Below are 14,659 nucleotides of genomic sequence, written 5' to 3'. Positions count from 1 at the left end.
ATGCCAAAATGTATTTCTGAATGTTCCACTTTATGAAAACTAGTTTAGCAGGTACTAAAACAAGGACTGGTGGTGAAGCCTTAAATCCACATCATAACTCTGTTATGTTGCTTGGCCTGTTTTCCATGATAAGCTCAGATGCAGAGCAGAGGACACTCAACTCCTTTCCTCATCTTTTTTTTTTTTTTTTTTAACAAGTAAGTGATCAACAGCCCATCTAATCACCACCACGGTGTACCCATCTTTTTGCTGCTTCCAGCAGGATAACGTGCTCAGCCACAAAGGTCATCTCAGACTGGCTTCTTGAACATGACAGTGAGGTCGTTGTACTCAAACGGCCTTAAAGTCACCAGATCTGTTTCCAATGAGGCAGCAAAGTTGCATCATTGTGGCAACTGTGTGATGATGTCATATCAATATGGACCAAAATCAGTGGGAAACACGTCAGAACTGAAGCCCTGAAACAAGCTGGTTGATGTTGAGCTCTATTTGTAACAAACTACGTGGAAACCTTCCTATTTACGTGTTAAATAACCCCCTGGAAATACTAAAATAGATAAAATAATATAGACTAAACAATAACCCTGTATTAATTAGACTAGATGCCATTATATGAAGTCTTTTGAAGTTAAACATAAATTACATTAAACATAAATATTAGTGCAGTCATTATTTTCACTCCCCAAACTAACTTGTATTTTATTTATAATTTTTAAAACGTATTCACCAACATGTCAGTTCATTTTCTTTCGTTTGAGTCTGTCGCCCATTTCATAGCTGTCGATAATATATTAACACAAATTCACCAAACTGAAAATTAAACAACCAGCAACTGAAGAAAAGAAAAAATAAACTTTATTGAACTTTGTAATAAGGTCTTTTTCACAAAATATGACATTAACACACAAAGAAAGTCCAACATATACTCTTAAAGTGGAATTATTAGATTTTAAAGGAAAGGGGGGGGAACTGGAGCAAGAATAAATCTCTGAAAACAACATAATCTACTGTAATCCACACACGCATCAATAAAATAGTCAACACTGGCCAGAGAACAGAAACCACAGGAAGAACACGAATATAAGCAGGAAAAAGGAAAGCCAACAAGTGTTTTTCTATTCGTCAGCTGATGTAACAAACAAAACTAGAAACACGTGACACTACATCCCTTTCGTTAGCTAACATTCAGGGACTCAAACATGAGTAGATCCCAAAGGCCGCTGCAGAGGTGTGACTGACGCACACTGAAATGTAAAGTTTGCCGCAGAGTTCGACTTAAGCCAAAGTCTAAATAAAGGAGGATGATACATTGTCAGAGAAGGTCAAGGTCTGGACGTCACATGAATTGTAACTGTACTTTTCCAGAATCAGCTGAGTCACGAGAAGAAGAAAAAAAAAAAGTCACTTCAAGTAATTTCAGCCAGCAGAAAGCAGAAGTGGTGGCTCTTTTCCACAATCAACACACACACACACACAGAACAAGTTAAACAATACCAAAGAAACTTAATGTTGTGAGAACATTAGAGAGAAGGTTTGATGGCACGACTCAGGAAACAGGACACTGCTGAATATTGTGCATCATTCAAGCCTTTATGGTGACATAAAGCAAACAGACTCCATAAAAAGTAGAAAAAGATATTTTAAATGATTTGGAATTGCATGTATGTTTCTGCAGGTAATGTGGCTGGAAGGCACAATTGTTTGTGTTTAACATGCGCTCATCATGTTATTGTTTGGTTAACTGAAAAGAAAAGAATCTCCTTTGGTAAAGTAACCAGAAGCTGCCAGCGCATTTCAGCTCAGTTAGATGTGCAACCCCGTTTACAACAAAGTTGGGATGCTACATACAACTTCATAAATAAATTCAACTAACTGGCAATAACAAAGGATTGGATTCAAAAAGAGCATTGGCAAGATTTAGACAACTTAGACTTAGAGCTGGAAATGGAGAGCGGTCCGGCACTCTTTAAAAGACCGTGCAAGCAAACAGTTTAAAATATTTGTCAATGTAATAAGCAACAATTTCTTAAGAGCAACAAATCACGATAGCCATCTGGAGACAGTGTATTTTACCTAATATCACAAAAACATTCTGATAAACTGGGAAACTCTTTACATAAAAGGACAAATTAAATATCAGTTTTATACTGGAAAATGCTGCATGGGCTCAACAACACTGCTGGACTCTATATTAATATAGAGTTCATCTTATTCCAGGATTTTCTGGGCCCGTGTTTATTTAAGATGGGCTGTGGAAAACGCTCCTGCTGTCTGACCAATCACAATTTAAGGGAGCGAGCCCATCTGAATGTTTGGTACATTAGCGCACACGTTACAGCTAGCATTCAGCATTTTTCTGCAGCTTACACAGCATCCCAGCCCGGTTGGAAATGTGGTTGTAGGACGGGCAAATAAAACCTGAGTAATGACGGGAAAACAACATCTTAATGCCAATTCTTCTGTGTACGTAAACATCAAAATGTAAAGCAAATCATCCCTGTGTGCGAGGCGTGTTTCGGTGAATTGGAACTGGAGTGTGTGCTGAACACTTGTTAACTACGTGGAATTTGTGTGCTCAGGAAACACTTCTGGTCAACTCACATAACACAAATAATTTTAAGGTATAAACCCTCCAGTGATAAATGCTGCACACTTACAATTTGTTCCCATGTAACATTATTTACAAGGTGATACAAGGAAAATACAGGGAATAAAGGATCAAAGCACTTCATCGACCTGCAAACAGCTGCCAGATGGCAGTGGGAAAATGGCTACAGACACTGAGACACCTTAAGATCAACCACTGAATCTGACTGCAGTCACTGTAGAGGCCAGGTAGTTTGGCTGGTGGATAGTAAAGGCAAGAGGGATACGCTGAGGAATGAGGCTGAAAAAAGTACTTAAAGCAGTGAGAAACAGTGGTCTCATGTTTCATTTCTCAAAATAACTAAAGATGGACCCCAAAAAAGAAAATGCATATTGCATGCCCATGCAATGCAAGTAAAAAACAATTTTCACTTGGTAACTGTTCAACAGAACTGCTGAATCAGCACCGCCCTAAAATTCCCAAATACAGGCAACAATGAACCAAGTTACTCTGAGGTTTCTCTTCTTGATTCAAAGAACAAACTTCCATTTCAGCAGAGTGCTGCAGCACGGACGTCCACTATCCAGGCTAGGGTGGTGGTGCAACAAAAGCTGGGTTGTATGGAGGCTGGACTAGGAAGTCTGCGCCTGCAGGTGGAACGTTGGGCTGCGGCTGGGTCGGAGGCTTCAGCGGGTACGCTGGCTGGCCGGGTGTGAACGCAGCCTGGCTGTAAGGCATCTGTTGTGGAGGATGGGCAGGGCCAGCTGGAAACAAAAAAATGAAGTTGACGTGACAATGAACACAACCTCAACTTCAGCTCTGCAGCTTGAATGTTTCATTTCCCTTTTTAGAAAAACCTCAAAAGACCCACGTCTATGCAACCGCAGTTTCCACCTCTACATTGAATACAGCTGTTTTGCATAATTGCAAAATATTATTGCTAAATCTGAAAACATTTAATGAAACACAATAGTTAATAATGTCGAGCATTTCTTTAAAAAACTCTTTAATTCTATCCGAAAACCTTTGTTTCGCACAGATCAGTTTGAAAAAGCTACACCTTCAGAATATTCTTCTACAATAAAAACTAAACATCTAACCTGCATTTTATAAGTGGCTACAATTAAATTACAGTCATTCAGTCTCAAATCAACAGGGCTTTCTGCTCAAACATCCTTGATTTGCATAAAAAGTTTGAACATTTATGATGATATAATTAAAATTTTAGCATTTTCTGCATTTTTGTGATTAAGAATTCTTTATACTTTTTTTTTTTAGAGTGTTGTGAAAATCACAACAAATACTGGCATGCTTGTTTGTTTGAGATATTTTTGGACAGAGCAGCTCCTTTTCCCAGTTAGAAGCTTCAATCAGCATTTCCTCAAACACACTGTTTTGGTGTTCAAAGCCTATTTAAAGCTAGACCAACACAATGTTTGTTAATTACAGGGATGAGGAAAATTCACACTTACTTGCATCCTGATAAGATGGTGGTGGTCCTGGTGTGAATGGTTGTCCATGGTAGGGTGATGTGGGCATGGACTGAGCTGGATAGCCCGGCTGAGCTGCATAGCCCGGCTGAGCTGGATAACCAGACTGAGCTGGATAACCAGACTGAGCTGGATAGCCGGGCTGCACTGGTACTGGCTGGTAGGGCATTCCCTGGTAGGACTGAGATTGTCCAGGTACTGCAGTTGGTTGCTGCGGGTAACGCTGAGGAGTGGTGGTGGTGACCACTGTGGTGTGGGTAGTGGTCGCTACCACAGCTGCAATTAAACAAACAAATAGATTAGAAATATAGAAAACTTTGGCTGTTTTACATGCAGTGTAGGAGTACAACTACAGGAGGAATTATTCAGGTATGGAGATAAAAGGATTCAAACTAGTTTCACTTAAAAAAAAAAAAAAAAAAAAAGACATCCTCATAAACCCTTATAAATGTTTATTACACACATAACACACTCCATAGGCATATGTACTAAATCCACATTGGCTTTGTCGTGATTGCCAGTGCAGAAAGATTTAAACACATCAGGAAAAACGATCTCAAAAGAGATTCCAGTAGAGTCAAAGGTATTTGTACTTCCTATTCTGTTTGTATCCAGGAGGATATGAGATAACAGAGGATTACAGACCAACCAACAGCACAAATAAAATGATCCAAATGTCCTGAACTTGTTTGGAACATGCCACCAAGTTAAACACACAAGTAACTTGCCTTGGACAAATATGAGGCAAGAGCTATGCAACTTCTGCAATTAACCAACTGTAAAAACCCAGCTGTCAAGAAAAAAAAAAAAAAGAAAACAAAAATAGTTTACAGTTTCGATTCCTGCAAATGGATCTTCTAACACTACAGCTTAAACACAGAAGACAGGATATCCTGGCTGGTAATTAGCCAAATAATTAACAGCCAAGATCCAAAACGTCTTCGATGTGTATCATAATGTATGGATAATATTCTTATAAAGAATGACTGAAAACTGAATATTAATCAGAGAAAGACAAGAAAAGGGTGCAGTCTTAAGTAAACATCCTCGATCATCCTCTCTAGCTTCGCCTAATGAAGAAACAGCCCTGCCATAGTCACACTCAGAGTGTAAACCCATCGCTGTGTAAGCTCAGTAAAAATGAAAGAAAGAGGGGGAAAAAAACCACCTGGGGGTGTAACGAAGATGTTCTTCAACATCTTCACGACCACTTCCTGTAAATGACGTAGGATGGCTTTCTTTTCTTCTTTTTTTTTTTTCTCTTCTTTTTTTTTTTTTTTTTTTCTTTCTTTCCAGTCTGTGGTTGTCATAGAAACAATGAGTCACACAGCGTGGAGCTCTGACTTCCTGGATTTGATCCCATCATACCACTGGAACTGAGGCAGCCAAGGAAGCCAGACTGCGTTCCTCACTTGCATTTTAGCCTCTCCGCCAGAAGACTGTCGCCTAACAGCAAAACATTAACCAGCCGACTGACAAAGCTGACAGGAGGTGCAAGAACTGGGAAGAGCGTTCATTATGGTGAATGCACGTCTCTGTAAACATAAATATGGACGTGTGGAGTCAGATGCTTTCCTCTATTGAGCAGAATTTTTTTTAAATTCTTTTTAGGGAAGCCGATCAAGATGTGGCCATGGACATTAGCGGTTTCAAAAACACAGGATAGTAGAAAGAACTGTTTCAGGGAATTGTGGAATTAAGGAGGATAAAGTGGAATATAATGTTTATAATCTACCGCAGATAAAGAGTTGAGCGCTGCATTCTTGGCAAAATAATCTGTCAAAGTTTTCTCTTTCCTATTGAAGGCCGGTGCCCTCTTCACCTATATGGGAGATTCCTCTTTCTCTCCTCGTTTCTCCTTCACTAACTGAGAAATGCAACAACCTCCTCCTCTGTATATTTAAGCCTGTGATTTTGATGTATTTTTGAGGAAAGTAAATAAGGCACATTAAGTAGAGTTACAGGTAGAAAAAAGGCCAGTTCACCAGATATTTAATGGACAAGACTGATGATGTGGGATATTTTCATTACTCTCAAGAAAGCCAATGAAAAGCCCACAATGTTCCATCTTCCCTACACAGTGTGTGACATCACACTTCCCACTCAAATACCAAGGGTTAAAAAAAAAGAAAAAGGTCCCAAAAGAAACCTGTTTAGTTTAAAAATGTGTCAAATATTCATCTGCATTTTCTGGACTAAACAGTGACGCTTTCAGGAACTACTTTCAGCGGTCTTTGTCTGTTGTGAGGAAAAAGTGGAACAGGAGGAAAAGGGATAAACTGGAATTTACATTCAATGTGAATGTGTTATCGACAGATAAATAGACGCCTTTGGAAAAACATCCATCCAAAAGGAAAAAAAACAAAAAAAAAAACGATGCTTTATGAGAGAAATCAAAGAAGGTGAAGAGGAAAGTAGTAGTTAGCCTGGGTCAACTATTTATATGATAGAGAGAGCTTCACGACATCACAAAAATGATTTGTGATCTAAAAATAAAGAAACAGTCAAACAAACTTCTGAGGTGAGAGAAAAGAATAAATGTTACATAAGCTACACTTAACCTATGTGGTTATCACAATAAATCTGCATTGCACTGAATTCCTAAGCAACTTCAAACAGTCTCGCTATGTTAATACGACACTGGGAAATGCCATTTGCTGTCTTTAATAGTATAAGTTTTTCTTGGTTTGCTATGTGAGTATTTCCCCCAAAAACGTGTTGATCATACTGACTAACAATCTGGTGTATCCAGGAGCCTCGTTTAGAGTGGTGCCAACAGCAAAATAAGGCAGTAGGTCACCCCGTGGAGAGGGGTCAAAGTACAATCCATTGAGGGATCGCTAACACAAACAGAGAACACATCCAGATATACCAGTCCTCTGCAAAGTGTTGTGATGATGCCAAAGTTGGTTTAATAGCATCAGTTAATTTCTGGCTGTAGTTGGGTGAGATTTGAGAGTGGAAAAAATATATAAAGACACTTAGGACTTAGGAACGCTGGAGTTGTGGTTAAACAGACAAACACCTGTGCAGGTGACTCCAAGTAGGGCTGGGCCATATCATACTGTTCACGGTAATACCGGTAAAATGTTGGGCAATGATAAGAAAATGAAATATCGCAATAGAATATGGATAAAACACGCATGCGCAGAGCCTTTGTTTTCATACGCACATGGCGGAAAAAGCATGGCGGTGACGGAGAATGAGGAGAGCGAAAGCGGATCGTTGAATGAAACTGATGAACCAGAACTGGTTTGTAGAAATGCTGCAACTTCACTGGTGTGGAACTGGTTTAGCCTTTGTCCGTCAGATACACAACAAAGCACTATTTTTGGTAGCGCATGCTAGCGGGCCGTCGTTATTACCGTGTTGTTTGGAAAATACGGCACACTTAAAATCAATCCTTTGATTTTTCTGAAAGTCGACAGAGCCCCTTATAATCCCGTGTGCCTTATGTATGAACTCTGGTTGTGTTTACTGACCTCGAAACGATTTTATGTGCACGGCGCTCGAAAATCTGTCAAATGTTTCAGTACGACTTTGCTGAGCTACGAAGCCGCACCGCTTGATGGATTGTCTGAGCATTACGGCTATCGTAGGCAGGAGCCTCGCGGAGTGATACGTACTGAGCTTCAACATAATGTTACCGTATTGTGTGTGTATAACCTGTTTTTAAGTTTTGTGGATATTATACATGGTTATGCTGAGGATATGTCGGCCAGTTTCCACTGGAAATGCCTTTTGGTTAAACTGTCAGCGAGAAATTTGCATTTGCACTGTAAAATTTTTTATATCGCTTTAATGCACTTAAAAAACAGCTGCTTGTTCAAGTAAAAATACATTGATGGGTTTTTTGCACTAATAAAGTTGTGGAGTTGTAAAGTATTTTGTCTAGTGTCAGTTATATCGATATACAAATTTTCAAATGTATATCGTGATAAATATTTTTGGTCATATCGCCCTGCTCTAACTCTAAGCAACTTAAAGCTGGTGTTTCCATTTGTGGGAAACTCAAAGTACTCAAAGTAAGCAGATTCAAAAGTCAAGTAAAGACATGACCCCTGAAGAGAAACAAATAAAGCAGCATCGTAGTTTGGCACCAACTCTAAACAGCAATTATCTTTAATGACATGCTGAGTCATCGTTCTGAGGGGTAAACTCTCACCAAGAGAATCACTGAAAAGCCAAAACTTGTACAACAAACCAGAGAAACACAAAGTGAGAATGAGGAACTTCACAGCTCTGAAGGGTTCACAAAGTCTCTGTATACTGTAGTGATTCTGAAACATTAGGTCAGGTGGTGCACTGTGCCTCAGCTGTGATGTTAGTCGTCAGGCTACATTTTGCAATAATGAAAGTCATGTGGTGGGTGGGCCAACAGTCTTCAAATGAGTCCCCTCATGATCTGCTTCAAAAACTACACGGACAAATCCTCCAACTCACTAGAAACCAAGAGTCTGGCTTCTTTAAGACATGGCAAAAAAAGCAGACATTCGTGTCTATGTAGGTGAGAAGCTCAACAGCAGACTGTTTTTTTAAAAAGTGTTGCTTGTTGGCCGAGAGCAGACAACCTGCAAAAGTGCAGCAACATGTTGCAGATGCATCAGCACGGGCCTACACGCTGTCTACATACTAAAAATAGGAAGTGTCACCGCTAAAGGTTGTGGTTACTTTACGTGCAATAATTGCCAATAAGTAACAATTACTTCAATGTGTCAGAAATCCCCTGAACTGTAGAAGATTCTCCCAGTGCCATGAAAAAGCTTCTTGAATCAGAGACCACATGAGGTTTGGGATGTGCTGTAGACAAGCTTAGGTATGTGACTTGTGTAAGCTTGTTCCCCGAGTCTGCAGAGAAAATGTGCATACACGACAGTATGACTCGCGCTAATGGGTCCTCGATATAAAGGTGATAGAAAGATTTAAAAGCACCAGTCGTGCAACGCGACTAATGCCGTTACATTTATTTATCTAAGGCCCTCGTTATACTTTTTGCATCTCCGAGTCTTCCTGGTCTGACTGATGTAATCATCACACAGTGAGCGTCCACGTGTCTGCCAGCTGTTTTCAACTGCACTGACCTTTCTGCAGGGTCTTCACATTACAATGCACCAGCTGAATGAGCTGAACTCAATTCAGCACATTAACTCTTCATAAACTGCTACTGGTAAGAGCAGATGCTACAATTAGACCCTTATTGCGGCCCTTGGGAAAATATATTGTCCATTCTTGGCTTAAACAATCAAAGACAGAATTAGTAAAACTTACGGCGTGGTTTGCGGCACATGTTGTACAGGCAACAGCAGGGGCAGACGCAGCAGCAGATGAAGATGAGTACAAAAATGATGGAGCCCACAATACCAGCCACCATGGGTAACGTATTATCGATATGATACGCATAACTAGCACTGTTGAAGCTATCAACATTATTGGAGCTGAAAAGGAAAAAAAGAAATTAGTATGAAAAATTGTCTTTACATGACATTAACTTACTACAAAACAGAAAAAGGAAACATTTACAAGTCACCAAGTCAAATTTAACCATTTTAGGACCTTTTTAAAACTGGAATTAATCACAAACCCAAAGTATGATGAAATAATTAACAAGGCCATCATGTATTTACTAGTACGCTACAATTTCCAGACCTTCAAAGCACTACACAACAAAAACAACTCCTGATACTATAGTTCAAGTAGAACCACGGTGCTGCCTCCCTTTCCTCAGAGTTTGTGTTTGCAGGTGTGTCACCTTTCATAAACCAGCAGAAAACATACAAAAGGTCCTTTTTCTGGGCTTTGGGAGATATTTTTACGAGAAGCTGAATTCACTGTAGTTCAGTGGTTTCAAAAAGAACAGATAACCTGTCAGTGCTACAGCAGGCATGTGGAGGAGTATGGTCTATTAATCTTAGGGATAATGTGAATGAAGGCCTCGGTGCAAGCTGTAGCTGACTCACACTTCAGCTCTATGCTGGTGGTCGTGCACAGGAAAACCTTACTTCCTGTTTCTTAACGGCCTAAAACACACACTTGGCTGTAATTACACAGAGAAAAGGGGGAAAAATGAAACCAACATCGAAAATAGATTGAAGGAGAAAAACATACCACTTTTTTTGGGCATCTTCTTTAAAACGACTGTAATAACTTGAACAACAATATCTGTAATAGCAGTTCCCACAGCAATATTCTGGATAGCATTTCTGGACACTTTGGCCCATGTAGGCCAGGCAGTCGTCCCCTGCTGTAACAGAGCAGAAAGAGGGGCAGCAAAAATTAGCTCAATCGTCAATAAATCATTTCAAATAAATCAATTAGTTTAATTATTAGTTATGAAATTTCACTTTTCAGCACTGCAACTTGGTGACTTTTGGGAAACTGTTGATTCACCTTCAGTTTCATTTCAGAGGCTGTAGCTCTGGGTGTTGTTGAAGTCTACGACACTGTACAGAGACGTTTTCACACCCTTATTTATCCTCAGTTTAAAACCCCGCTGTTTCCACTTTGTGGGTACTTTGGATGATGTAGTTTCCACTGCTGCCAAATTATCTTTCACATGTTTCTTATACTACAACCGAGCTGTACCCTGCTCTGTACCTAATTAACTGGCAGCTTTTGCGACCAGATTATGCTTGATGGTAACTATGAGCTGAAACGTTAGAAAACAGCCGTACGTAAACCCCCATTACCGTGCACATGGCTTTCAACAAATAAAATGAGGCTGTAACAAACTAATCTTTCGGTCTTTTTAAAAGGTTTAAAACACGAGCTGTAACTTTAACGACGACCGTCTGTGACATCGCCCAAACAGCGGTCTAATATCGATGTGACGATAACATCACAGACTGCGTGGCGGCCTGAGACAACACGCAGTTCGATAGCTAATGCGAACAGCGACCGTTTACAGATTAAAACAGTCAAACTTACCGGAAACACAAGGGAACAGGACCACATACAAAGCCAACGCAACAATAGTGGACAGGCCTGGCGCCATGTCTACTCCAACACTCTCGGATTCAGTCAAGGAACTGAGAGTCTTCGACAGCTCCGGAGGAGGAGGGGGTGTGATGGACTCTTCGACTGCGGCAAAGCTCGTCTATTCCCGGAGCTGCCTCGCTCGGTTCATGTTCCAGCCCACTGCCAAACTGTTTCTATTCATGGACTGTTTATAGGGCTTTGGAGTTGACGTCACGCCGCAATGCATTGTGGGAGCGCGGCACCATATTCGGGGTCTACGAATCAAATCAAACACACTGTGTTGGAACGACGATTACAAGATGCTTAAAAGTAGCTCGTGAGCATATTAATACGTCTTTATACGCAGTTTTTGGCTACGACCGTAGATGTTCTGTATAAAAACGTTTTACGAAGCGTGAAAACTACAATAAACACGGAAAAGAACTTAACGATAACGGATGTTTTTAAAGCGGCTGCAGACAATGTGGCAGACCTCCACAGGAAGTACTTCCGCGGCGGAAGTTGATCATTATTTTTTTTGTTTTATTTTTTGCTTTGTTTTTCTTTCGTGCTCATTTAGTGACATTTTACAATATTTAAATTAATTTGGGGCTGATTACCCAGAGCCCCAGTGACAGAAGGGGCTCCAACAAGCCTGCAAACAAGAGTTTTTTGTGTAATTTATCTCTAAGTAATAACTGTCACAAATTGACTCGATTTCAACGGAAATGGTTGATCGTCGCAAATTGTGCATTTATTTCTTTGTTTAATCATAACTTTAAAAATAAATACAGTGAAAACACGGTATTGAGAGCGTGAGAAGTTTCTCAAAGTTTGTATTGTTGCTCATATTGTCTTTGCTGTACACACATGCAGAGCTTGATCATTTATTTTCAGAAAAGTAGTCGATTGACTCAAAGACCACGTGGAAGCCACTGCTGTGTATGTGAGTGAAGTTGCCCCCACCTTCTTCAAATCCAACAGAAGTGGTATCAAACGTTTGTGCTGCAAAAATTTTCGTTTGTGCTGCTATCATTTTAAAGATATTAATAAAAATTTCTAATAATAATAATGGATTGCATTTATATAGCGCTTTTCTGGGTCCTCAAAGCGCTGTACAATTCCACTATTCATTCACTCTCACATACTGGTGGAGGCTACAGTTGTAGCCACAGCTGCCCTGGGGCAGACAGACAGAAGCGAGGCTGCCATATCGCGCCATCGGCCCCTCTGGCCATCACCAGTAGGCGGTAGGTGAAGTGTCTTGCCCAAGAACACAACAACCGAGACTGTCTGAGCCGGGGCTCGAACCGGCAACCTTCTAGAGGTCATCAGAGGTCAACCAGCCCCCCCACATTAATTAATCCATCCATCCATTCGCTTCCGCTTATCCTTTTCAGGGTCGCGGGGGGCGCTGGAGCCTATCCCAGTTGTCATAGGGCGAGAGGCAGGGTACACCCTGGACAGGTCGCCAGTCTGTCGCGGGGCTAACACATAGGGACAGACAACCATTCACACTCACATTCACTCGCACATTCACACCTAGTGGCAATGTGGATTATCCAATTAACCTATCCCCACAAACTGCATGTCTTTGGACAGTGGGAGGAAGCCGGAGTACCCGGAGAGAACCCACGCAAACACGGGGAGAACATGCAAACTCCACACAGAAAGACCCCGGCCTGATGGTGGAATTGAACTCAGGACCTTCTTGCTGTGCGGCAACAGTGCTAACCACTGTGCTTCCAGTTTGCTGCCATCAGGAAGGATACTGAAGAGCCTCCGGGCCAGAACACGCAGACTGAGAGACAGCTTCATCCATCGGGCTGTCAGGATGCTGGCCATCTCTGAATCGAGAAGGGGGGCCCAAGGGTACATCTTTCGCCATCATACAATGCTGTGTAGCCATTCCCCACTTTCTGTGAATGGTACTCAGGGCCATTGATCAATAGGCTTTGATTAGTTGTCATTGATCAATGGTCATAAGAATTTGCATACTAATAATCATGGAAGTAACCCCCCAGCACATTGTTCATTCAGTGGTGCTAGTTTCCTTCACTATGCAAATGTACTGTTTATAAGGTTGGAGAAACCTACAGTCAGCTGAGACTGAAGAAGTCACTTGGATGAGTGACGAAATGTTTCTCCAACTGAAAATGTCCAGATGAACAGAATCAACCTTTTGGGATTTACTTACCTGGATGATTAAGCACGCATCAGGATGTTATTTTATTAATATTTTTAAAATGATAGCGGCACACACAAAAATTTTTGCAGCACAAACCAGCACAAGCGTTTGACATCAATTTTGTTGGATTTGAAGGTGGGGGGGGGGGGGGGGGGGGCAACTTCACTCACATCTGCTGTATTTTGTTATGTCAGTGATCTTTGCCACATTTTCTTCTGCATGGATGTCTACGTCGTTTGAGTTAAGAGCAGGGTTTATCGAGGAAAATGTTTCATAATATTTTAAAGACTTGAAGATGTAATGAAGTCATCCTAGAGAATGTAGAGCAACACTTAACACCGGTAGGTTGTATTAGAGGGAGAATCCCAACAGCACATTTATCTGGCATCTATGTAACTAACACACACAAAAAGATTCTAAGTCTGACCAACCGTCTCAGCCGCGGGCAAAAAGATGATGGTCAGTAGAATTCTGAAAGGTAATTTATTGACACAATAATAAAAGATAAAACAGTCCAGTGTCCCATTTGCGGATCAAGTAAAAAAAACACAGTCCCAAGGCCAGAGCCAGCTATGCCAGTTTCACAGAGAGACAAAATAACACCTTCACTATATAATTCATAGCACAAAACCCATCCATCCCAAACATATCAGCTTTCATCCCATTACATACCTGCACAGAGAGATAAAATAACACAGCAGTATTTGTACTGTGGGCTACAAGTAGGCTAGTGTATCAGAGCAATCAATTACACCTGCCTCTAATTAGTCCAACCCTATTACAGCCATTGGCTTACCAGAAATGTGACACACACACTCACACTCCCAACCCAGTGCAACTTCACACAATAATATGGAGATGAATTAATACAGGCCCATTAGTCTACCATATTACATCTACTCATGGCTGGGTGGCTGAATCACTGTATCAGCTCTCTGTTGTTAGGTCTGAGGTAACAAAGGGGAAAATCCTAATAACATAAAAATATTTTTGACCCTGCTGAACCTCTACTGGCTTTTTCTGCTTTGTTTTGTTTTCAAAATCACTTATTAAATGTAATTTCTTTTATTTATATGCATTTACATTGATTTTATATAATGGAGAGGTTTTTTCTTTTTGTTTTCTTTTAAGGTTGTGTTATACCACCTCCCTTCTCATCGATTTTGTTGGGTTGTTACAGGATTGACTAGTTCTTATGACTACCAGTCCTTTTTGTTGTTTAAAAAACTAACATACTCTTTCAAACCTGAAATAAAAACCTTTTTTCATGTATTGCTTACTTTGTTATGCAGTGATATTATATTTACTGTTAGTGTGATTCAGATAGGATTTTTTAGGGGGGGGGTTGTCTTGTCTTTCTTACAGCGACGTAGTAGCTGAAATGTACTGAAATGCAACCACCACAATCATCACATCCTCTTATACCACTCACCGCTGTGG

General features: G+C 40.6%; 1 protein-coding gene across 1 annotated transcript; it reads right to left on the bottom strand.

Moving 5' to 3' along the window:
• Positions 1 to 1,569: 1,569 nt before the first annotated feature.
• LOC113021897 (protein shisa-5-like) lies at positions 1,570 to 11,245 on the bottom strand. Its single transcript, XM_026166723.1, has 5 exons — positions 11,002 to 11,245; positions 10,183 to 10,318; positions 9,346 to 9,512; positions 4,060 to 4,353; positions 1,570 to 3,351 (listed from the first exon to the last, which is right to left on the bottom strand). Exons 1-5 carry the CDS (start codon positions 11,066 to 11,068, stop codon positions 3,176 to 3,178), a joined length of 840 nt encoding a protein of 279 aa, XP_026022508.1. The 5' UTR covers positions 11,069 to 11,245; the 3' UTR covers positions 1,570 to 3,175.
• Between the last annotated feature and the right edge of the window lie 3,414 nt (positions 11,246 to 14,659).

This window comes from Astatotilapia calliptera, chromosome 5, assembly GCF_900246225.1.
Source record: "Astatotilapia calliptera chromosome 5, fAstCal1.2, whole genome shotgun sequence".
NCBI lineage: Eukaryota > Metazoa > Chordata > Actinopteri > Cichliformes > Cichlidae > Astatotilapia > Astatotilapia calliptera.
Note: the sequence above shows the minus strand (reverse complement) of the source record. Positions and strands in the feature narration are given on the sequence as shown.

Coding starts and splice junctions, on each gene's coding strand:
- LOC113021897 (XM_026166723.1), bottom strand. CDS start 11,068: ATGGCGCCAGGCCTGTCCACTATTGTTGCGTTGGCTTTGTATGTGGTC. Junction 10,319..11,001: donor CCTGTTCCCTTGTGTTTCCG/GTAAGTTTGACT, acceptor GCTCTGTTACAG/CAGGGGACGACTGCCTGGCC. Junction 4,354..9,345: donor CATGTGCCGCAAACCACGCC/GTAAGTTTTACT, acceptor GTTTAATTGCAG/CTGTGGTAGCGACCACTACC.